We start from the raw sequence: 24,238 nt of genomic DNA, 5'->3' as shown, positions 1-24,238 counted from the left end.
CCCGCCAAGGCTGTGTAGGAACCCAAGATCGCCGCCTCCAGCGTGACCGCCGGATTAGATTTAGGCTGGGTGAACCACCAACGGACTGTGACCAACACTGCGGCCCAATAGTACCGCCGGAAGCAGGGCAGCGACAGTCCGCCCTCGGACAGTGGCAGCTGTAGTTTGGCCCTGGAAATCCGCGGAACCCTACCACCCCACACAAAGGAGGAAACTACCCCATCTAGCTTGCGGAAGAAAATGGCAGGGATCGGGACGGGTGTGTTACGGAACACATACAAAAATTTCGGAAGAAACGTCATCTTAAGTAGGTTAACCCGTCCTACCGGCGTCAGGGGCAGCGTTTTCCAGATCTGACATTTCGCTATTAATGCATTCAGGACAGGGTATAAGTTGTTAGTCAGAAATTGAGAGAAGTCCCTAGAGATCTCAACCCCTAAATATCTAAACCGGGATACCCTCTGCAGTGGGGACGAGGCGGGCGGGGGGGGGTGTAGAATCAGAGAGCAGAAACAAACTTGACTTACTCCAATTGATCCGGACCCCCGAGAAACGACCATACTCATCAATTATGGAAAGGGCCGACGCAAGGGACTCCGAAGCATCCCCAAGGTATAGTAACGCGTCGTCCGCATAGAGCGACACCCGTTCTACCAAGGGACCAACCCTCAACCCCGCCACGCCCCCCGCAGAGCGTAAAAGAATCGCCATGGGCTCAATGGCCAGAGCAAAGAGCCCCGGAGACAGGGGGCAACCCTGCCTCGTGCCCCGGCAAAGGCGGATAGGGGAGGAAAGGACTCCGCCCGTGCGTATACGAGCCACAGGGGAGGCATACAATTGTTGTACCCAAGTCACAAATTTAGGACCAAAGCCAAATCGGGCAAGGACTTGCCAGAGAAAGCCCCACTCGACGGAGTCGAAGGCCTTCTCCGCATCAAGGGAGGCCACCGCACCCACATCCTCCCCCCTCCCCAGCCACGCTATATTCGTAAAGAGGCGCCGCAAATTAATATCAGTACCTTTTCCAGGCATGAAACCTGTTTGGTCCCCATTAACTAATGCATGTATGACCGTGTTCAGCCTACCTGCCAATATCTTCGCCAATAACTTGGCGTCAACATTCAACAAAGATATCGGCCTGTAGGAGGAGCAGAGTTCCGAGTCCTTCCCCGGCTTCGGGATCAGCACTATGATGGCCTCAGAGAAGGAGTCAGGAAGGGCATTCAATTCCAAGGCCTTGGTTAGACTAGCATGATAATAAGGGACCACCACTTCTGCGTTGGTTCTATAGAACTCTGAGGGGAGTCCGTCCGGACCCGGAGTCTTCCCCGCCTGAAGGGACTTAAGCGCCCTCTGGACCTCAAGCACAGTAATAGGGCTCTCCAGGGCAAGTGCAGCCTCCCGGGTCAGGACAGGGAAAGCCACCCTGTCCAGAAAGGAGGTCAATTCCTCTTGGGAATACGTGGCCTTAGAATCGTACAGGTGAGTGTAGTATTGCTCAAACCTAGTGTTGATTTGAATGGGATCAGAGAGAAGAGTATCATCAGCCCCCCTAATGTTCGCAATGCAGGAGCTCCCCGTCCGCTCCGCCGCCAGCCAGGCCAGCAACCTTCCCGGGCGTTCACCCTGTTCAAAAATTCTCTGCGTCTGGGAAAGAAGGAAGCGGCGGCAGGAAGCGGTGCGGATAAGCGCCAGCTCCCTGTATGCGGTGAGCATATCTGCATGGGAACTCGGGCTCGGAGAGCTGGCATAGCGGTCTTCCAGGAGTAGTGCTTTACGCTCAGCTTCCGATAGCATCAGTCTTGAGGCCTTGCGGACCTGAGCAATGGTAAATACGTCTCATATTTTAAAGTTTCTTGGAAGTATAACTATGCTTTAAAAAATAAATTGTTTTAAAGTATTTAAGTGCTTCTGCCACATATGTTGTGCCTTCTGTGTCTGTATTGTAGAGCCTTAATCACTACCTCTCAGGGGAAACCATTGTCCCTGTGATGGTAAGTGAGGACAATTCTCTCTAGTGGTGCCCCAGATGGCAGTAAAAACCTGACAGGTGATCTAATCCTTCCCCACTCTATCTAAAAATGACTTTGCTTTGTGCACTGGTGCTCAGTCATGTTGGAACAGGAAGGGGCCATCCCCAAACTGTTTCCACAAAGTTGGGAGCATGAAATTGTCCAAAATTTCTTGGTATGCCGACGTCTTAAGAGTTCCTGTCACTGGAACTAAGGGGTCAAACCAACCCAGTCCCTAAAAAACAACCCCACACCATAAGCACCCCCCCCACCAAATGATTTGGACCAGTGCACAAAGCAAGGTTCATAAAGACATGGATGGGCAAGTTTGGGGTGGAGGAACTTGACTGGCCTGTACAACCCGACAGAACACCTTTGGAATAAATTACAGCGGAGCCAGGCCTTCTCGTCCAACATTGGTGCCTGACCTCACAAATGTGCTTCTGGAAGAATGGTCAAATATTCCCATAAACACACTCCTAAACCTTGTGGACAGCCTTTCCAGAAGAGTTGAAGCTGATATAGCTGCAAAGGGTCAGATAACTCAATATTGAACCCTATGGACTAAGACAGGGATGCCATTAAAGTTCATGTGCGTGTAAAGGCAGGTGTCCCAGTACTTTTGACAATATAGTGTGTGTGTATGTATATATAGATATATATGTATCATGCTCTCGGAGGAGCTACTGGCTTTGATGGTCCCATTCCCCCATTATGCAGTGCAGTTGAACATCATGGGAAATGAAGTTCCAAAACTTCTGGGGTGCCAAGGTTGGCCATGACTGGTCTAGGGTGTGCTTTTAAAGAACTGAGAACTGCAAACACTCACTAGGGCTCAACAAATAGGTCATTAGTTACAATGCCACAGGATCATCAGTTGCCGCCTCCTATTATTCAACAAGCTCTTTTCAGAGCTTTGGCCCAGGACAGCTGGACACTTTCTCCAACCTCCATTGTCTTCCTCCAGTGAGCTTCTCCAAACCTTAAGAAAAATCCCAGACTTTGGGGAAAAAAAGACTACAGCTGGGACTTCGATGACCTTCCAGCAGTATCTCCAGCAGACTGCTCCGAGGGGCAGCGCCCTTTAGACAGGGGGCTCCTCTGACAGGACAGGATCCACACACTTTGCTCCAGACTTAAGCCACCTACTGGACACACCTTCCCAGAAATTGGCTAGGTCTCCATAAATACTCAGCCTACCTTTTTATGCTTCTTCCCACTGTGATTCTACAACCTAAAACAGGGGTCTCAAACTGACGGTCCTCCAGCTGTTGTGAAACTACAAGTCCCATCATGCCTCTGCCTGTGGGAGTCCTGCTTGTAACTATCAGCCTTGCAGCCTTAAACTAAATGTACCTAACAACCTACACTAACTGGAAGGGTTCTACATATACATTGCTGTCTAAGCTACACATTGCAGAAGAAGCTATCAAGCGTTGTTTTTTTTTTTTTTTTTTTTTTTTTCCAATTGAACCCTTGCCCAGCTGGATATACATCTACAGCGCCTTGAAAAAGTATTTATACCACTTGACATTTTCCAAATTTTTGTCATGTTACAACCAAAAACCTAAATGTTTTTTATTATCAAAAAGCACCCAACCTTGGGCCCTACCCTGCATATGTTCCACCACTTTATTATTATCTGTTAACTCCCCTATTGTAGGGAATCCATGTTTCCCTCTGGGACTACAGGAGGGACCCTTCAGGAGACTTTCAGATTCAGTGTTTTCAGGCCTCACATTTTATACAAATAGCGACCGTTTCTGTCTTGATTTCTGGAGTGGAGCTCAGTTGCGACATTTCCTTAACACTCTCCCACCTCCGGACAGATTTCAACGAACACCCTTAGAACAACTATGTGAGGGGACGGGGCCTTGCTCTCACTTAATCTCGCAAATATATGCACTACTGGTTGCCCCCCAAGAGGATTATGTCCCTCCAGATATAAGGAAGTGGTCCTGCCCAAAACTGGAGTACTTCTGGAGGGAGATACGGCAGATAGCACAGAAATTTTCTGAGTATAACCTCCCAGAAGGTCCAGCCCTATTTTTGTTACATGTCTCAAACATACCGGGGAAAACATATAGTAAATAAATTTTGCGCCACCTTATTAACGCAGCTAGATCATGTATCGTACGGCAGTGGAGAGATACGAGCCCTCCCAAAATTCTTATATGGGTCACACGAATTGAAGAGGTTAATAGGATGGAGGATTTGTTATTATCAGCTCAAAATCGAAAGGAGACTTATTTAGAAACTTGGGGCCAATGTAATGCATTTAAATTTTCGGAGCAAGCTCCCTAGAGTATTTGAAAAAAAGAGGAGTGGGCAGCCTTGGAGGTGCCCTCACTTCCTTGGATGATGGTATGGTAAACTCGCCTTTTCCTTGGTAAATTTCCCCTCCAACTCCCCCTCCCCCTCCCCATTAGTGTTTTTTTTTTTTTTTTTTCTTCTTCTCTCTTTCTATCTTTTTTTTCTCTTAGGAATTCTTCTCCTCATGGGGCTTCTTACTTTCTCCTTTCGCCTCTTCAGATATGTAGAGGTTTTTCTTCTTAGTAAAGTATGTTGACAGGGCATACAAGAGAAGCAGCTCTAACAGAAGATAGAATGGGGACTATCTCAAATAACTAGTTGTTATTTTTTCTGTGGATGTATTCAAGATAGGAGTAATGCTGTTAATTGGATTTTGAATGGATTAGTTGGAACTCATATGATTGATGGATTAATGAAATTGTTTATTTTTCTGTATAACTAATATAAAGAAATTTAAAAAAAAATGTTTTTTTATTGGGATTTTATGTGATAGACCAACACAAAGTGGCACATAATTGTGAAGTGGAAGGGAAATAATAAATGGTTTTGAACATTATTTACAAATATGTGAAAAGTGTGGCGTGCATTTGTATTCAGCCCCCCTGAGTCAATACTTTGTAGAACCACCTTTTGCTGCAAGGTGAACCTCTGCCCCAGTCTCAAGTCTTTTGCATTCTCTAATGGGTTTTCTTCTAAGATTGCCCGGTGTTTGGCTCTATCCATACTTCCATCAACTCTCCACATGTAGGGGAGTTACATTTTGGCCTCATCTGACCAGAGCACCTTCTTCTAGATGTTTTCTGTGTCTCCCAAGGCTTCTGGCAAACTGCAAAGAGACTTCTTATGGCTTTCTTTCAACAGTGGCTTTCTTCTTGCCACTCTTTTATCAAGGCCAGATTTTTGGATTGCACGACTAATAGCATTCCTGTGGACAGATTCTCCCACCTGAGCTGTGAATTGCTGCAGCTACTCCAGCGTTACCATGGGCCTCTTGGCTGCATCTCTGATTAATGCTCTTTGCCCGGCCTGTCAGTTTTGGTGGACGGCCATGTCTTGGTAGGTTTGCAGTTGTGCCATACTCTTTCCATTTTCGGTCGATGGATTGAAAAGTGCATCGTGAGATGTTCAAAGCTTGGGATAGTTATAACCTAACCTTGCTTTAACCACTTCCATAAGGCAGGCCGTCATATGATGTCCTTGGCTTTCAGTGGTGATATCTGAATGATGCCTGCAGCTGCCGGCATCATCCAGATATAATTTTTTTCAGCCAGCGATTTCCTACACCTTGAGAACAATCATAATGGCTGTTCAGCTGCTTTATTGCTCTTACTGGTGGCAGGAGGGGGTGTCCCCTCCTGCAGCCCTCTGGTGCATCTCCAGGCTCGCCTGGGCCATGGGCAACCTAGAGAAGGAATCTGCCGGCACTGGAAGGAAGCCATAGAGAAAACCAAGATGGTCCCTGGCAATCTCTATGGCTGGAGTCACACAAGTGCGGTGCGAATTCCAGCTCTGTTTTCTCTGTGAAGAGAAAAAACAGCTGTTCAGTGGTTCCTCTCCGTTTTTTGTATCTGCGGATCAGCTGAGCAGGGAGAGGGGGAGGTGTAGTGAGGAAGGGGGAGAGAATGCCTGTTCACAACGGAATGCATCTGCGATTTAGATGTGTTCCCATAGAAGATAATGTGCTTGCAATTCGGACCACAATGCCCAGAAAACGCACACATTTTTTTGGCAATGATGAGTGCAAATGCAACGCACATATGTGAACCAGCCTCATTCAAATGAACGTATTTTAAAATGTCATGCAAATTGGATGTGATGTAAGCCACATCCAATTCGAATAGTTGTGAGACTCTGGAGCCCAGGCGCGACGTTATGACGTCACGTCCGGCGGAAGTAAACAATGCCGGGGACTCGGCTACAAAAGAGATCCTTCTTCATTTTTTTTTTTTATTATAATCTTTCCAGCCTGGAGGAGAGATGTGGGGTCTTATATACTCCATATCTCTCCATAAAGAGGACCTGTCCCACACTATTCCTATTGCAAGGGATGTTTACATTCCTTGGAATAGGAATAAAAGTGATCAAATTTTTTTTTAAAGTAAAGTGTAAAAAAAAAAAATGAAGAGAAAATTGACAATCTCTTGAGCTCTCATGCAGAAGCAAACGCATACGTAGATCGCACACGCATATGTAAACAACGTTCAAACCACACATGTGAGGCATCAACGTGAACGTTAGAGCGAGAGCAATAATATAATGGCCTAAAATCTCCTCTGTAACTCTAAATCTGTAGCCTGTAAAAAAAAAAAAAGTGTTGCCTATAGAGATTTCCATTTTATCATTTTACTTCCACTTCACGATTATTTGCCACGTCTATCACATAAAATCCCAATCAAATCGATTTGTTTTTGGTTGTAACATAAGAAAATGTGGAAAATTTCAAGGGGCGTGAATATTTTTTTCACGGTACTGTAGATATTTCTTTACTATTGCCTTGATTCCTGTTTGGATTTGCTAAATCTTAAGTAGGTTGTATATTTATGTACTACATTTATTGCTCAAATAAAGTACTTCAATAAATGCATGTATCTGAAAAAAATACTTGCAACCTTCTAATGTCTTTTTCAGCTACTGTGTTCTTAGAACTGTGGAAGAGACAGAGGGCAAGAGATGTCTTTTGGTGGAACCTGTACAGCTGGGATGAGGATGAGGTATACCTTTTCTGAGTACTGCATGGAAAGACAATACACTTTTCTGTTTGCTATAGATACTAAGGTGTTATACTTCTGGTATCTGCGTTGTGCAGTACTTGCAAGAAAATAGAGCTATCAATAGAATATGGAAGAAAAAAATGGTTTGTGTTCCATTAAGGATTATCATAAACTGTAGTGCATTTTCAAAATTAACTTAACTGAAGCCTTGTTGTACTTCATGTATAGAAAACTTTAACTGTGTGTTCACTATGTGTGCCTTTCCATAGGGTCTAGTATATGTACAGTGATCATTATGTATTCTTTGCAGGAGGAGCTGGCTCTGGAGCTGATTAATAATCCAGAATGTCAGATCCAAAAACACCAACATTCTTACCTGCGCTCCACTTTGGTTCTACTGGGAGTGGCTGTCATGGTACGGAATTTCAATCAAATTGTTCTGTATGTTAATATTTTTAATCTTTTTTATTATTGCTTATCTAACCATCACCCTCTCTTTAACATATTTATCTGGTAGATTGCCATATTAATTGGTATAGCACAGGCCCTGGTTGTATACCGTGTGGTGGTGACTGTGGCCTTTATGCGATCTTCTTGGGACTTACTCAAGGAACATGCTACCACAGCTGCAGTTATGTCTGGTGCTGTACTTCATTACCTTACCATTGTCATCATGACCAAGGTGAGTCTCCTCGTGTTTAAATGATACAGGACACTGTCGCAATATATTATTGTATGGAAGTGTGTTGACTGCTGCTCCAGGTACAGTTTAATAACATATTATAATGCATACTAACTAGTCCATTGCCTCTTAACTGCTTGATATCTAATTTAGCTTCATGCCCCTTGACTAGTGATGGGCTATTCTAAGCCCAGCATGATCGCTTCTACCAAAAGTTCTCTTGTTGGAAAAGCAAGTCGGTCCAGAAGTGCTGAATGGAAATGTAATGGGTTGATGACAAAATAAATATATGCTCCTTTGTGCTTCTTTACATTAAATATTTGGGTGGAGAATCACTCCTATAGAACATGTGTGCTTATGAGCATATATAATCCTAATGTTATATTTGCTTGCTTGAAGTATATGTAAACCATACAATGAAATTTTACAAAATAATGCCTTATCTGCCACAGTTTGAAGCAAATACATTTTTTTTTATGGTATTCATTATGATTTCCACTTTTGTCAACCTGGTGACCCCACCAGTCTTAAAGTTGATGTCCGTTTTCATGTCACTTTCGTTTGTTTGAACCAAGCTAAGTGCTTTAGTGTCTCTGTATGTTTTGTATTCCCTATTCTCTAATTTAATTTATTTTGTTTACATTTTCATTTTATTTCTTTCCATAAAAGGCCCAAAATTCTCGGCAACAGGCCCATGATCTTAATCCGGTGCTGCTTCCTAGTGTACATTCCCTTAGCCACTGCGGCACTGGATGTGAACCGAGCTAGCACATTCACATGGTCACTAGAAAACATGGCAAAAAAAAGTGTTTGACACTGCTACTTGGATAGTTCTCAGCAAGCCCAACACTTAAATAATTATATACACTGTAACATATATTTTTAATCATTACAGTTGCCAGTGATTTTTGCTGAATCATTGGATTATATAAAATCATAATAATGATACATTTAGAAGGCTTTGACTTCAGCAAAGTGGTTATTAATTGCTAGAATGCATTAACTCTAGTGATTGATTTAACTTGTTCCTGGAGTTACTCTTTACAAAACTGAACTAGAGAACACATTATATGAAGTCAGCGTTTGTTAAAGTTGTTACCATCACATATTATTTATCAGGCGTATTCATTTCTCTGTGCAGGTGAATCGTGTTGTATCTACTTACTTGTGTAATCTGGGTGAGTCACTCTTTTATATTATAAGTGATGGGTGAAGGAGACATGTCTGTGCATGGCTGTGTATAATCTCCCTGCAGAAGTGTGGATGTGGGTGTAAGATACCTCAATGTCAGCGTCATACTGGAAGTACAAAAGGATACTGAGTGAAAAAGCTCACTTCTGTCATTAGACCACCTTTTGCAACCTTCTTGAAATAATGTTTTGGGACTTGGAGAACCCCTGCTAAAATTGATTATATCCACAGGTCTAGGTACATTAGTGTCAGAAGTAAGTTAAAGAAAGTTTAAGGATAACAAAAATATGTCATAGGCAAAGTTTTGGATTCCCACTTAGAATATATATATCAACACCATGCTCTATACCCCCAAAACATATTTTAACTAATAATTATGAAGTGAAAAAATAACAAAAGCCACATAGACAATGAAAGTTGGTCAGCTACACTTTTGATCAGTAGAGAAATGCTCCTTATGCTGGTGGTCAGTAGAGAAACGCACCCTTGTGCTGAAGGTCAGTAGAGAGATGCCCCCTTAAAGTGGTTAGTATAGTGTACATGTGAGATAGCGCTCTACTTTGGTATTGTTGAGTAGGTCTGTTGCATCTCAACCCGTGGAGGGCACTCAGCGTGAGTCACTTCATGTGTGTAAAAGGTTGTTGAGAAGGGTGAGGAACACCGTGCATAAATAAAAAGTGTTGAAAACTCCACCTATTTGGAGGACGATGATCACTTTATTAGTATATGATATAAATCAAGACTGTTTTATGTCATACACTAATAAAGTGATATTGGTTTTCCAACCGGCTAGAGTTTCCAAGATTTTTTTATTCATGCACAGTACTGATACCCTAACCCAACAACCCTTAGCAATGATCAGTGTAAAAATGCTCTCTAACACTGGTAGTCAGTAGAAGAATGCTTTTATAGTGCCCCTTCCATTGGTGATTACTGACATCCACCATTTGATCTCAGTGGAAAATTCTGGCCCTAATTTTGGTGGTGGGTGTAACTTGGCAATCTATTTGCTAATGCTCAAGGAACCCCTAGCGAAAAATCTAAGTGAATACTGCGCTGTGACTAAAAACTTCATATAAAAAAGCTGCAAACATCACGAAAGACTGATGGTTAAATATAAAAATGGAAAAGAAAAAAATGTTGCGCTGAAATTATATGTGTATACCTGTGAAAACTATATCAAGAAATCACAATAAAGTGCAAAGTGAATAATCCTATATTAATACAAGATTAATTATTAAATAAGTGATAAGTGGTACTAGTATAAATCCCAAAAGGATGTGAACATTACAAAACCAGTTCCAAAGAATGTGAAAAATCAGTGTAAATAGTAACTACTGTAGTTAAGTGATAAAACCTTAAGGTGCTCGAAAAGAGGGATTGCTGACAACACCACCACCCTTCGGAATGAGGCTTACCGGAACTTACCATTGATGCGGTTAGTAAGGTCCTTACTAACCGCTTCACGCCATTCTTTGTGACAAATTTGAACAAGCCTGTTTTTTACTTCACAAATGTGAGTGTTTCTAATCTTTACTATGTACAATTAAAATATCTCTTAACGCTACTACACTATGCAAGTTTTTCTGTCATGATTTTCTGTGCATGAGTATGTGGAGATTTGATGACCACCCTCCCTCCGCCTATTAATCTGCCGCTAATCCCCTCAGACTTTGCAAACGTCATACTGTGTGAAGCATTGGTGACCATTTTGAAGCAGGGACCTGCCGTATTTACTATAAAACTAATCACGACTTGAGAGGCATATGCCTTTTCAGGTCTGTGAGTTCCGGTAAGCCTCATTCCTAAGGGTGGTGGTGTTGTCAGCAATCCCTCTTTTCAAGCACCTTAAGGTTTTATCACTTAACTACATGGAAGTAGTTACTATTTACACAGACTTTTTTTCACATTCTTTGGAACTGGTTTTCTTGATACAGTTTTCACAGGTATACACATATTTCAAGGAACCCGTAGCAACATCTAGATCAGCAATTCTTAACCTTGGTAAACTCACGGAACCCTTAAAATAATGTTCCGGTCTCAGAGAATAATATTCTGATATACATCTCATGAAACATTGAGGTGATCAGTCCGTTGTAGATATGGTAATACATAAAAGTAGAAAACAACTTGCATTAATAACAGTGCATTGGTGTGCAGTGGGAAAGCTAACAGTGTATCAGTGTTTAGTTTATACTGGAACAGTGCATTAGTTCTCCCTAACCCTAACAGCACATTGGTGCTCAGTGGAAATGCTAAACGCACATTGGTGCTCAACAGAAACTTTAACAGAGTGTCGATGCTTAGCAGATACATTTGCCTCTGGTGCTCAGTGGAAAATGTATTTATTTGAACAGTGTTGCAGAACCCCAGTAAAGAAGTCCTGCCTTTAAAGCATAGCAGTAGCTCACATGGTGGCTACAGAAACCACTGTTAGGTAGACAAGTATCCACTGTGGTGGGGGTAGTGGAACCCTTGGAGACCTCTCGTAGAACCCTGGTGAGAAACCCTGCTCTAGAAAAACCCTGGTCTGAGGTCTGAAGGTGCCCATAAACCTTTCAATCTTCTGGTCTTACAGACATTAAATCACTAAATGACTTCACACAGGGCCGTCTTTAACATAGATTTTTCTTGGGGGCCCCCCCCCCCCATGCAATTTCCCTCTCCACCTACTCTGAGACATACAATAAATAGCAGCTAGTTTTCTATATCGGATCAGGAGAAATTGCGATTGGTTGCAAGCAGTTACAGCATATCATTACTGCTTACTGACTAGTTGCTAGAGGTTACAGCACACATTACGGCTCACTGATTAGTAATGAGTAAGCGCTGTTTGTAGCGTGAAACGCGTTAGCTATTTTATTCAAAAATCCTTTTTTGTTCCCTTTTTGCTGTGACGTTTTGTTCAATGAAGTTTTGCACTTGCATTTTGAAGAAATAAAGGCATCTAATTTTTACACAATCCGGAGTGCGGCTATCCAGAGTTTCGTTCTGTTTCTACACATACGGCTCACTGATTAGTTGCTAGAAGTTACAGCACATCACCTCCTCACAGCAGGGGAGCATGATATATATAGGAATGCCGCCTTTATTTACATAGCAATGACACTGGCCACAGCTATTTACTTAGTATTGTCACCACTATTTACATACGAATTCCAGTTATTTACATGTAAACACAGGGTCTGCAAGTGAGTCATCTGCACACAACAATAAGGCAGAGCTGGGCAGCATTAGTACCAGCACTTCACACTGAGATATTGGGACACAACGCAGGAATAAAACTTCAAGGGACAAGGCAATTTAAACCTGGATAGTTGGCAAGTATGAGGCAGCTGTTTTGGGCCCCCCAACAATGACAGGGCCCAGGGCAGATGCCCCTTTTGCCCTGCCTTAAAGACGGCCCTGACTTCACACGTAAGTGGTGTTGCTAGGTAAATACGCATAGCTATGGGTCACTTTCTCTCTCTTTTTTTTTTTTTTTTTTATATATATTCCTTCCTACCCAAGTTGCAATATGGAAAAATGTTGTTATATATTGCTTATGTATAGTGTCCCCCGAAAAAAAAAAATCAAATGTTCTGCTTTTGTGAGGCACTCTTGTAACGGCTATGTACATAAGCAAAGTATACCTTGCCCTATACTGTTTACATATGGCTGTGCAGAGCTGGAAGTCAAATTGGAGGCATACTAGCATTTTCAGAAGGAGTTTGGCAGGGCAGGTCTTTTTATTTTACAAATGTTCAGAGAATGACATAAAAAAAAAAGCAAAAATAAAGAGCAAACCCTATTGTACACTGAAACCACTAAGCAGATAAAGATTGATATACTGTAAAGGGGATAAAACAAAGGGCATTATTGGAGGAATAACACATCTGATCTAATATTCCTCTTTCTTAGAGAAACCCCGGACATTTACAGAGAGAGAAAACAGCTTCACCTCCAAAGTGTTCACATTTCAGTTTGTCACTCACTTTTCATCTCTCTTCTATGTGGCGTTCTTCTTGGGAAGGTAACAAAATTGTTATTTTCGGTTCAATAAGAAATCATTCAAGGAGGGGTTTTTTTTGTGTTTTTTTTTTTAATATACAGTAAACTCCAGGTAAAGCGTAAATTGTATGAGCTTTAGCATTGTCATTGTGGCTCCTCAACATTTCTATTGGTTCAATGGTCCTATTGCAGGCTGACTTTTTAACAACTTAAAGTGAAACTACACTGCATCTGAGCACCACAAAATAAAAAAATGCAATTTCCTCATTAATATTCAAAGAAAACTCCCTCATCCATCCATTTATCCATGCTTTATTTTACTAAGAAATCACTCTGAAAAACACCCATTTGCATTTCTAGCCATGGCCATCTTGCATAAGGGCAAATGATTCATGTAGCATTTTCTTCTGGAATCCAGGTGCCCTTAGCTCAGGCAGGCAGGAGGGTGTGCTTAGCTGAGAAAACCCTTCCTCCCCTCCTGAAGACTCCTGAGAGGTACGACATAATTTACCTAGGCCTGGAAACCAGGAAGTAACTGAAGAAATAGTAAAAAAAAAACAAAGGTTAAAACAAGTAAATATTCTATACTTTCCTATATATTTACTAATGCTAACAGCATAAAAAACATATGTATTACCTTGTTATCTTAAGCAATGACAAGTCCATAGCAGAAATGTAAAAAAATGCTGTGGTTCACAGGGAGTGAACAGGTGTGAGAGGTGAAGTGGTTAGGCCATATCTAAACCAAAAATAAAAATAGAATATATTGCAGCTTATTATTCATTAGATAAGGTAGTTGCGCTTTTTTTTTTTTTTTAAGGCTGGGTTCACACCGCTGCGGGGGGAGATCCGGATGTGATTCGCACAGCAAATCACATCCGATCTCCGTAGCGATGCGAGTTCAGCCATACAGATAGTATGGCTGAATTCGCAGCGCTCCCGCAGCAAACTCGCACGGGACCCATGCGATCCGATTCCTGTGCGAGTCGGCAGATCGCACTGCGATATGCCGACGGATCTGGGGGTGTCATTAACATAACATTGACACTCCCAGCCGTCCGCATAGGGCAGTGTGAACTGCCGGCGGGAGGTGTGCGATGCGGGTAAACGCCGCGGATTCGCGGCGTTCCCGCATCGCTATAGTGTGAACCCGGCCTTAATTCTAAGAACATTGACAGCAAGTGCAGAAAATACCTGATGATTTTGCCAGAAGTGCATTCTCTTTATAGCTTCATGTGAGCTAAACATTGAGCACAATGAATCTTCTTATCTTTGTTTAAACTACTAGTCCCCATAAATACATCATGTAATGAAGATGGAAAAAGACTGACATGTTTCAGGTTCGGCCTGTGGCAATCTTGGCTCTATCCCTAGATACAGTAGAGAAATTAATGTAGCCACCCAGGGACAAGAAGTGTGTTATTTACAGGATCACCGGGTGAAAATAAAAGAGAAAAGCCTGAAGAAAAAGTTCAAAAACATTAATGCAGACCCCACATCTAGAACTGGTTAAAGAAATATACTACAGTCATGTTTTTTGGGTTTAGACACACTTTGTTACTCCAGAGCATACTTTGTTATTGTCGAGATTAGTACTTTTTTCACCAGATTTTTTTTTTGTAGTCTGTGCAAATTATATATATATATATATATATATATATATATATATATATATATATATATATATATATATATATATATATATATATATATATATATATATATATATATATATATATATATATATATATATATATATATATATATATATAATTTAAAAAAAAAATTTATGAGCAGATCGGAATTTATTTCACAAGCTGATCTTGTAGATGATTTGAACACTTTTTTTTTTTTTTTTTTTTTTTTTTTTTACATTTTGTAGATTTTAAATGTGAAGTGATGGGAAAACCTTGGGTTTCAGTAACATTCATCAGTGAAACCAAATTAACAAAAGAATAGGTCGTTTTTTTTTGTCATGCAATTCCTCAGACAGCAAATACAATACAGTAGAATGTAGAGACTATAGGTTTGCTCTGGTCACTAATGCAGTTTTTTTATAGCCTAAATGGGGATGGGAACCCTTAACTGGTCTGACCAGAATGACTGGCATCTGCTATTAGTCTTCTGGTCATCTCCAGTGAGTTGTCCTGTTCTGCTTGTTATGCCAGTTCATCCTTGGGTATGAAGTTCTTTTATCAAGGCAGGTGGGGTTTCTCATGCAAAGACCAGTTCTATTACAAAATGGTTTCTACATACAAAATATTTTTCACATTTCCCATGCGGAAGACAGAGTGACAAATCAGAAGACATAAACACAACTACCTGCTAACAGCGTGAGGAGAAAAAAAAGCTGATCGCCGGCTTATGTTAAAGGGACATCGGCCCCGAAGAGGAAGCATCACAGGCACCTCATCTGTGCCAATCAGTACCCCCTGCCAGTGCCACCTGTTATTGCTACCTGCCAGTGCCCACAGTATCACCTATCAATGCCCACAAGTGCCACCTATCAATGCTCACTAGTGGTGCCAATCAGTGGCCCCTATCAGTGTATGCAATCAGTGCCCATCACTGCCACCTATCGGTGCCCATCACTGCTGCCTCTGCATACATCAATGAAGGAAAAAAATTACCTGTTTGCAAAATTTTATGGCAAAGTCTTTTTCAAATTTTTTTTTAACTATTTTTGTGGGGAAAAAAATGATAAAAAATTCATTTGGGTACAGTGTTGTATGACCACACAATTGTCATTCAAAGTGCATCAGTGCTGAAAGCTGAAAATTGGTCTGGGCAGGAAGGGGGTTTAAGTGCCCAGTAAGCAAGTGGTTAAGCAAGTTACACAGCACTGTCATTGATATGCACATTATTACTGTATGTCAAAGTTAACAGCTCATCTACACCTTTAATAACCTACTCTGGATGGTGACTACTGTCTACTGCCCCTCGTAAAGCAGTAGTTAGTGCCTGCCAGAGGTCTGCCTGTTAGTGCCAGAGGTGTCTATGGCATGTGATTGCCATCTTATGCTATACGAGAAGCGAGGTGGAAGTGCTTGGGACTAATAGGGTCTCTGGGGACAGACTACAGAAGAATTGTATTTTACACCTTTTAAGCCTTGGCCCCCGTACACACGGTCGGACAGTCCGACCACAAAATCTGTTGGATTTTTCCTGACGGATTTTAACCGAAACTGGTGTTACATACACACGGTCGGACAAAGTTGTCGGAAAATCTGATTGTTCGTAACATGATGACGTTCATTTGTTACGACGGGACTACGTTCAGGCTAGTAGCCAATAGCTTTGGTCTCGTAATTTGATCTGAGCATGCGTGGCACTTTGTCCAATCGTTTGTAAAGCAGTCCGATCAGACAAAGTCCGATCGTATCATGTTGAAAATTTTTATATCCAGCTCTCAAACTTTGTTGGTTGGACATTCCAACAGAAAAAGTCCGATGTAGCCCACACGTGGTCGGATTATCCGACAACATGGTCCGATCGGATGTTTTACATCAGAATGTCTAACCGTGTCTACGGGGGCTTAGGGTTTAGTTTAGGGTTCATGTTTGACAGTTTTCCTTTAAACACCTGTAAAGAAGGTTGCATGAAAGCAGCTCTAGATATTCATTTTCAGGTGGAAATCTATACAATTGTGCAATTTACACACGTTTCCAATGGTAGGATTGTTGAATAACACTGTGTAAGTTTGGACAAACCTTTACACAATTTGCCAATTTTATCTAATGTGTATGTTGAATTTATTATTTGGTCAGTTGGGAGTGGGTTTTGTTTTTTAACTTCATTTTTTTATTTTTTATCTTGCATTGATAATATCAGCAGCAATAGATAACTATTGCAGTGATCTGTTGCTGGAGAGGGTGACAGGGTTGAACTGTATCGGCTTTGCCTGGCTTAAAAATGGTTGTCAAAACGTAAAGTAAATCTTGATAACATCAGTGATGATGTCACTGTATTTCCTCTGTAGCCACAATGCAAAAGCGCTAGGACCAAGTAGGACACAGGGTTTTAAATCTGGCACTATGATTGCAAGGTGCTACAGAGTCTTATTATAGAGAACGACTGCAAGCCCAGGAGATGATCCAGAGCATGACAAAGGACTGCATCCAGGGCTGTCTTTTATTCTTGGCCCAGAAGAGATTAGAACTAATTTCATGTTTCCTTTCTGAAAAACAGAATAAATGGCCACCCAGGAAACTATGTGCGTATTGCAGGACACTGGAGACTGGAAGAAGTAAGTGAATTGGCTCATAATAGGTTATAGGTTATATAGGTTGAGATATGTGGATGTTCCTTGACTCTCTTATTTCTTTCCAGTGTCACCCAAGTGGCTGCATCACTGACTTGTTCATACAGATGTCTATCATCATGGTTCTGAAACAGACCCTTAGTAACTGCGTGGAATTTCTGTCCCCGTAAGTACAGTAGACAGTATGGTGCTCTTAATGTGTGTTCTGCATCCTTTACGCTGCCATGCCTACATACAAGCTTACACATTTACTTAATTATCATAATTGGTGACATACACTGTATACAAAATACATTGCATTACTTGTATTTAGGTTTCCTTTTACAGTAAATCAGTTACAAACAACTAGCGCATGATAGACATCGGATGGGAAGTGTTCATGTTCCATTGGGGAGAAGCTAGGAAGTGACCATTTTAGGGGAATTACGTAAAATGGAAGGTGTGTTAAATGTAACCTACATAACCCGGACACAGAAGGAAAATTTTGTTCAGACTTTACTGGTACAGAATGAGAAGACGCTCATATTAAAATGTATAATATTTTTATTCCAGCTCATTTACAATCCATAATAAATCAACATGACCCTAAAATTGGTATATAAGCTACCCTGCAGCATCTGCCTATAACTGACAGAACAAAGTGTCAGTTACCATACACAACATAGGCCTAATTTTTAACAAATATAGCGAGAAATTTGCATATGACCTTGTGATGGTGGATCCCCTTAAGTCAACTCATTTCTCTAAAGGCTTGAGGATCATGTAGAAAAAACAGCAGTGCATACTTTACAACAGCAGAGCAAGTTATTAACATGAGCATATTCCCATTCTGTACCAGTAAAGTCTGGTCAATCAAAAATTTTCATCTGTGTCCAAGTTATACAATTCCAGATATGGTGCAAAGATGGTCCCTTTTCCCCTAAAGGTAACATAAAGTGGACCTCAAATTCTGCATAAATTCCTGATATGTCTCAGCAATAGTATAAATAAAAAAATAAATAAACGCTTCATGATTTGAAAAGCAATCCTTGAACTCTGTCACTAGTTTGCTACAGGCAGAATGAAGCATTTCCTCAGTCTCCTCTTCCCCAGTTATAAGATTTCAATGTTATATCTTTGTAGCAATTCATAAGGCTTTCTAGAAAAAAAGAGTGTTTGGCAATCTCAGAAAGGAATGGAGGGGACACATCACAGTAACCCAAAAGGAGGCAGAAATTAGTGTGATTTTCTAAAAGAAAGAGCGTTAGTACAAATAAAACCAGTGTTGTAGCAGTGTAAATGAGAGGGAATGGTGGTACTTCTCTGTTGAAAAGGATTCCCAAACCACTATGTGTTAAAGAGCAGACACTGCAGTAGACCTTGATTGGAGGTGTTGGAAGGAAGGGAGGAATAAGTCATTATGTGGAAATTTCAGTATGAGCTACTGCCCTCTGTAAACTTTTTATAATCAGAAAGGAAAGGAGATATTTCAAACGTGTATCTAAAGGAGCCTACAGCAAAATATTTTGTATTTTAACAGGCTAAATGTTAATAATAATTTCAACAATTGCTACCACAATGTATGTCATACGTCAGCAGCAAGTGGGGGTATTACACACATGTACAGTATCTCACAAAAGCGAGGACACCCCTCACATTTTGTGTATATATTTTATTTATTATTTTTTCATGTGACAACACTGAAGAAATTACACTTTGCTACAATGTAAAGTAGTGAGTGTACAGCTTGTATTACAGTGTAAATTTGCTGTCCCCTCAAAGTAACTAAAAACAATATTTTGTGTGCCCATCATTATTTTCCAGCACTGCCTTAACCCTCTTGGGCATGGTGTTCACCAGAGCTTGACAGGTTGCCACTGGAGTCCTCTTCCACTCCTCCATGGTGACATCACAGAGCTGGTGGATGTTAGAGACATTGCTCTTCTCCACCTTGTGTTCTGAGGAGGCCCCACAGATGCTCAATAAGGTTTAGGTCTGGAGACATGCTTGGCCAGTCCATCACTTTTACCCTCAGCTTCTTTAGCAAAGTAGTGGTCATCTTGGAAGTGTTTGGGGTCATTATCATGTTGGAATACTGCCTGCAGCCCAGTCTCCGAAGGGAGGGGATCAAGCTCTGCTTCAGTATGTCACAGTACATGTTGGCATTCATGGTTCCCTCAATGAACTGTAGCTCCACAGTGCCAGCAGAACTCATGCAACCCCAGACCATGACACTCCCACCACCATGCTTGACTGTAGGCAAGACACACTTGTCTTTGTACTCCTCACCTGGTTGCCGTCATGCTTGACACCACCTGAACCAAATAAGTTTATCTTGGTCTCATCAGATCTTATAGCCTAGGCCATCTTTATGTTGAGCAAAAATTCTAACACCAAATTTCAGCCTAATTAACTTGATTGACACACATTGTGCTTGACCCACAAAGCCAACATCAAAAGTGAAAGTAAAAGAAAATCGCACATTTTGGGTTCACCCCAAAAAAGTAATAGAGGGGAAATCTTCCAATGGGGACAGTAGTTTTAGTGACCTGGGGGGTCCCCAAAGGAGTCCCTTAACGTGCAGGGATTTCCTCTCACTTCCTGTTTGGCTATGGGACAGGAAGTGAAGGGAAATCTCCCCAATGGGGCACAGAGTGCGGAATAAAAATCTGACAGATTTATAACCCTCCATTGCTCTATCCAAAATGCCAAAAGAAGTTTTGCCTCTAGTTCTACTTTAATTCTATGACCTTCAGGGGCTTTTAAAGCATGGTCTATGAAAAATTTCAGGTACCGAAGTCTGATGCCTTTTCACAAGCGTGCACAATTATAAGAGAGGGGAAGGGAGGGAGGGAGCATGATCACTCTGGTGTAGTAAGTTTCAAGAAGGTTTAATTACTAAGAAAAGTTAAAAATGGATACTCACAAAAGTATAAAACCACATAGATATAGATAGATAGATAGATAGATATCGATAGAAGTCTACAGAAGAGTGTAAGCCTGTGGTGAAAGCACAGTCCTAAAAGGGTGCAGCTGGATGGATGGATGATGAGCTGCTACAGGCACAAAGTTCGGATCTCTGTGCCACTGGTAGTTAATGGGGAAATGGCTCAGACAGCCCAGTAAGCATGTGTAATGCCACGGCTTCATTGTTCCCGGTGTCAATGGCCAATGAATGGCAATATCAACCTAGAGTGAGCTGAGGAAGGTCCCTTGAAATGCTGCAGCTTTTCTCTCCCCTCCCTTCCGTGTCTCACTGGCTTTGCTGGGGCAACGGGAGCCATTGGCTCTGAGTGCTGGCAATCAAAGCCAGATGAGGGAGTGGGTGTGGGCAGAGTCCTGTTGTCTGTGTGAATGGACACAGCAGCAGGGCTCGAGAGCAAGCACGCTTAAGTGCCAGGGCACTGAACAGAAAGGAGGGGTCAGAAGTGTCGGCAGGGAACTCGAGAAGAGGAGGTTCCGGGGGTTTGTGCCGGCTCTGTGCATTTCCATTGCACAGAGCAGGCAAGTATAGTGGTGATGATGATATTTTTATTTTTTCCTTTTTGTAATCACTTTAAATTCTGACCATAATAAAAGAACAAAACGTGCAAAACGCTGCAAGCAGTTTGCATGTGCTCCCTGTGCTTACTTGGGTTTCCCTTGGGTACCACAGTTTCCTCCCACACTCCAGAGAAATGCTGGTAGGTTAACTGGCCCTAGTATGCATGTTAGATCTGTACAATAGATTGTAAATTCCTTGAGGGCAGGGACGGATGTTGTTTATTATGCTGCATAAATTTTTAGTGCTATATAAACACCTGTAAAAAAATGTGTATAGCACAAAGAAAACAGTGGTGACTAGTAAGCTCAGTAATCAAGATTTGCCTAGAGATTCAATAACAGCTTACAAAGCTTAAAGTGTTTGTAAAGGTTTTTTTTTTTTTTTTTTTTTTTTTATAAATAAAAACAACAAACCTGTTATACTTGCCTGCTCTGTGAAAAGGTTTTGCACAGAGCAGGCCTGATCCTCCTCTTCTGGGGTGCCCCACCTGTGCTTTTGGCTCCTCCCCTTTGAGTGTCCCCACTTTCCATGGGGGCACTTGTGCAGGCTCGCTCCCAGGTCCTGCTGCTGTGTCACAGGATTTGATTGACAGCTGTGAGAGCCAATGGCTCCTGCTGCTATCAATCTTTCCAATGAGGAGAGAGACAGCGGCTGCAGCCGCTGGCCTCATGCACATCGCTGGATCGGATCGGGCTTACAACCACTTTAACTGATCTACTTGGATCTGTGATCACAGAAATTTAGTAGAGTCTATGAGCAATGTGTCTCTAGCTTCAGCATTAAGGTTAATGGCTCTTATCATTATCTTGTAAAACCTTCTAAGAACAGAAGTGTAAATGACAGTGAAACCTATTTAGTGACAATATGTAATCCAGACTTTCTCAACCTTTTTAACATGGAGGGACCCTTGAAATAACCTTTTGGCTTCAGGGAACCACTGCTAATAATTATATTTATAGCACACAATACATTAGTGTGATAGTCAGTGTGAAAAATGCTCCTTACATTTGTGGTCATTGGGAAGAATTCCTCCTTTTCAGATGCCTAAAAAGATCAATGCTGTCAGTTGTTACTCATTTGATTGCAGTGGCAGCCCTTCCATTAGGGGCGCAGGGGCGCCGCTCCCCCCTATCCATGTGTCTGGCTCCCTAATCTACATGCAGGGCGCCAGACACATGGATTCCAATGGGGGGTTGTTGTTTTTTTGAAGTATGTGTGATTAGAGCCAGTGGCTCTAATAGGCTTCAAAAAAGGGTGGGCTCGAGGTGCAGAGCACTGCGCTCCAAGCCCACCCAGTTGTGTGACAATAGCGAATGAATATTCGCTATTGTCACACTGATCCTCCTCCCGGCCAATCGAGAAGAGGGTCCTGAGACCTGTCACCCGACTGGCTGAAAGGATAGGCGATCCTATTGGATACCTAGGAGGAGGTGGGAGGTGACACAGGGAGGATGCTGGCATGGTGAGGAGGAGACTCAATAGAAGTCATTGCTCATAGGAGCGCTGCCCGCCTGCAACCTAGATGGGGTAAATGCGGGCTGGATGACCAACTGACAGAGGAGCGAGTGGTTGTATGCTGACCCCCGCGCCCCCCCCACCCCAAAAAAAAAACACCAGCCGCCCACTGTCTGGCAGAATTTGCTTATTGCCCGAGGAACCCCTAGCAACCTCTGGATGCACCCTACAGTTCCATTAGAAACTCTGTAAGCACTTGAAGAGCACAAAGAAACTCTAAAGAGTTCTTTTAGATTTTCTATTAAACTACCCAATTACCTAATTACAATTATCTGCTGAAAGCAAATGTGTAATTAGTTGAGATGGGTTTATACACAACCTTGATCCATGTTAAAAAAAATATCTTTAATATATTTTTTTTTAATACAGATTCATTTGTTACAAGCTGCGTAAGATAAAGGATCGAAGAAGCAGGGTGCATAGTGAACAGGGTGCAGAGGACCGTACAATGGAATCCTGGAAAGACAATTACCGATTGGGTGAAGTTCACATCTTCAGTCTCTTTGACGAATTTCTAGAAATGGGTAGGTCTCAGCCATGGCATGTAATAGATTTCTTGTGTTGCAGCTCTGCCTTCATTCTTTCACTTTTTTTTTTTTTTCATTTTCTTTTTCTAGTGATTCAGTATAGTTTCACAACAATCTTTGTGGCTGCATTCCCTCTTGCACCCCTCCTTGCCTTCATCAACAATATGTTGGAGATCCGCTTAGACGCCATCAAAATGACCCGTTTACAGCGTAGACTGGTACCTAGGAAAGCAAATGATATTGGTAAGAATTTTTTTGTATTAATTGTTCACTGTTGTTCATGATTTAACGCTATGATCCATTCATACTTCTGTGTGTATTGATGCAAATCTTTATGTGCATCATGGCGTGTTGCACTAAGGCAGCACAATCATTTTGAATGGGCTGTTAATGCACTTTAACAGATAAACTGACCTGTACTATTTTTACCAATGCAAGTGTGCATTGTGGTGTGCTCTAACACCTTCACCTGCTATATACAGTATATGTACAACTTGGGTACTCCCAGCTTGCCGGCTGCTCTTGCGATCATCACTGTCTTCCCCCTCTTGCTCCTGCCCCCCATCAGGAGAAGACAATAGTTCAGTAGGAGGGATTACGGCATCAACACTGTCAGTTTTGTCTGTGTTGATGGGGGGGAATCGAGCAAATTTCTTTCCTGCAACCCGTGGTTGCAGGAAAGAAATTTGCTCCATGTAGGACCGGCCTTACAGTACATCTAATAAACGATAAGATAATCAAGAGCTAGCAACTAACAGCTAACAGTGATCTGATTAACAGTAATCTAATCAACAGCTAGGCACCTGAACAAGCCTTGAGGAGTCAGAGTCCACCCCTCAGACAGTTAGGCACCAGTATTCAAGAAGACCCAGGGCTTTCCAAATCTCATTAAAGCAAAAGAAAGGATTTCACCATGTCAGGTCAAGAAAGTGTAGTTGCCACATCCCTGATATGTGATTCAGAAAAAGAGGTCCCCCTTCATTGGGACTTTTTAAGGCAATGTACACTTGAGTAATGCAGAAAATCAATTTTATTAGATGTACATAAAAATATTCGATCATAAAAATGATCGATGGCTAAACATCAGAGTTTGTATAAAAAATATACACATATGAAAAACCACAAAAACAAAACACAACAACAATAAACATGAAAAGTATGACAACAAAATAATAATACTCTCCAGTATATAGTAATCCCCGGTACCCGACGCGTTTCTGGTTAAACACCTTCGTCAGGGGTATAGGATAGGAGTGAGCCTACTCACAATTTGTTTTCACATGCAAAATGATTCCATAAAGGAAACATGGGTGAAGTAACTGTGCCAGAGGGAGCGTAGATGGGCACCAACCAAAAAGCGATAAGGTCATGGAACACTAAGGGTTCCTAATTTGGTATTTGCCAATGTCCGTTGTCAAAGGATAGGTAGCTGGTCAGAGCTTTAAATAAGGCTCCTAATCAATCAGTGACCCCAAAACATCCTTAAACCTTTGGGCATATGTATCCCATATAA

General features: G+C 41.7%; 1 protein-coding gene across 4 annotated transcripts in view; it reads left to right on the top strand.

Moving 5' to 3' along the window:
- ANO9 (anoctamin 9) overlaps positions 1–24,238 on the top strand; it is a 111,451-nt gene that overhangs the window by 63,405 nt on the left and 23,808 nt on the right. For all 4 annotated transcript variants that reach the window (XM_077460672.1, XM_077460665.1, XM_077460657.1 and 1 more), the window contains 9 exons: positions 6,954–7,036; positions 7,347–7,451; positions 7,554–7,718; positions 8,860–8,896; positions 12,810–12,921; positions 17,088–17,145; positions 17,229–17,326; positions 22,568–22,722; positions 22,816–22,968. In XM_077460672.1, coding sequence (XP_077316798.1) covers positions 6,954–7,036; positions 7,347–7,451; positions 7,554–7,718; positions 8,860–8,896; positions 12,810–12,921; positions 17,088–17,145; positions 17,229–17,326; positions 22,568–22,722; positions 22,816–22,968 — 966 coding nt within the window. The remainder of the gene's footprint in view (positions 1–6,953; positions 7,037–7,346; positions 7,452–7,553; positions 7,719–8,859; positions 8,897–12,809; positions 12,922–17,087; positions 17,146–17,228; positions 17,327–22,567; positions 22,723–22,815; positions 22,969–24,238) is intronic.

Source organism: Lithobates pipiens, unplaced genomic scaffold, assembly GCF_037356315.1.
Source record: "Lithobates pipiens isolate NorthernLeopardFrog02 unplaced genomic scaffold, aLitPip1_a1.2 Scaffold_10, whole genome shotgun sequence".
NCBI classification, from domain to species: Eukaryota; Metazoa; Chordata; class Amphibia; order Anura; family Ranidae; genus Lithobates; species Lithobates pipiens.
The sequence above is the reverse complement of the archived record's forward strand: the minus strand, read 5'-3'. Positions and strand labels throughout refer to the sequence as shown.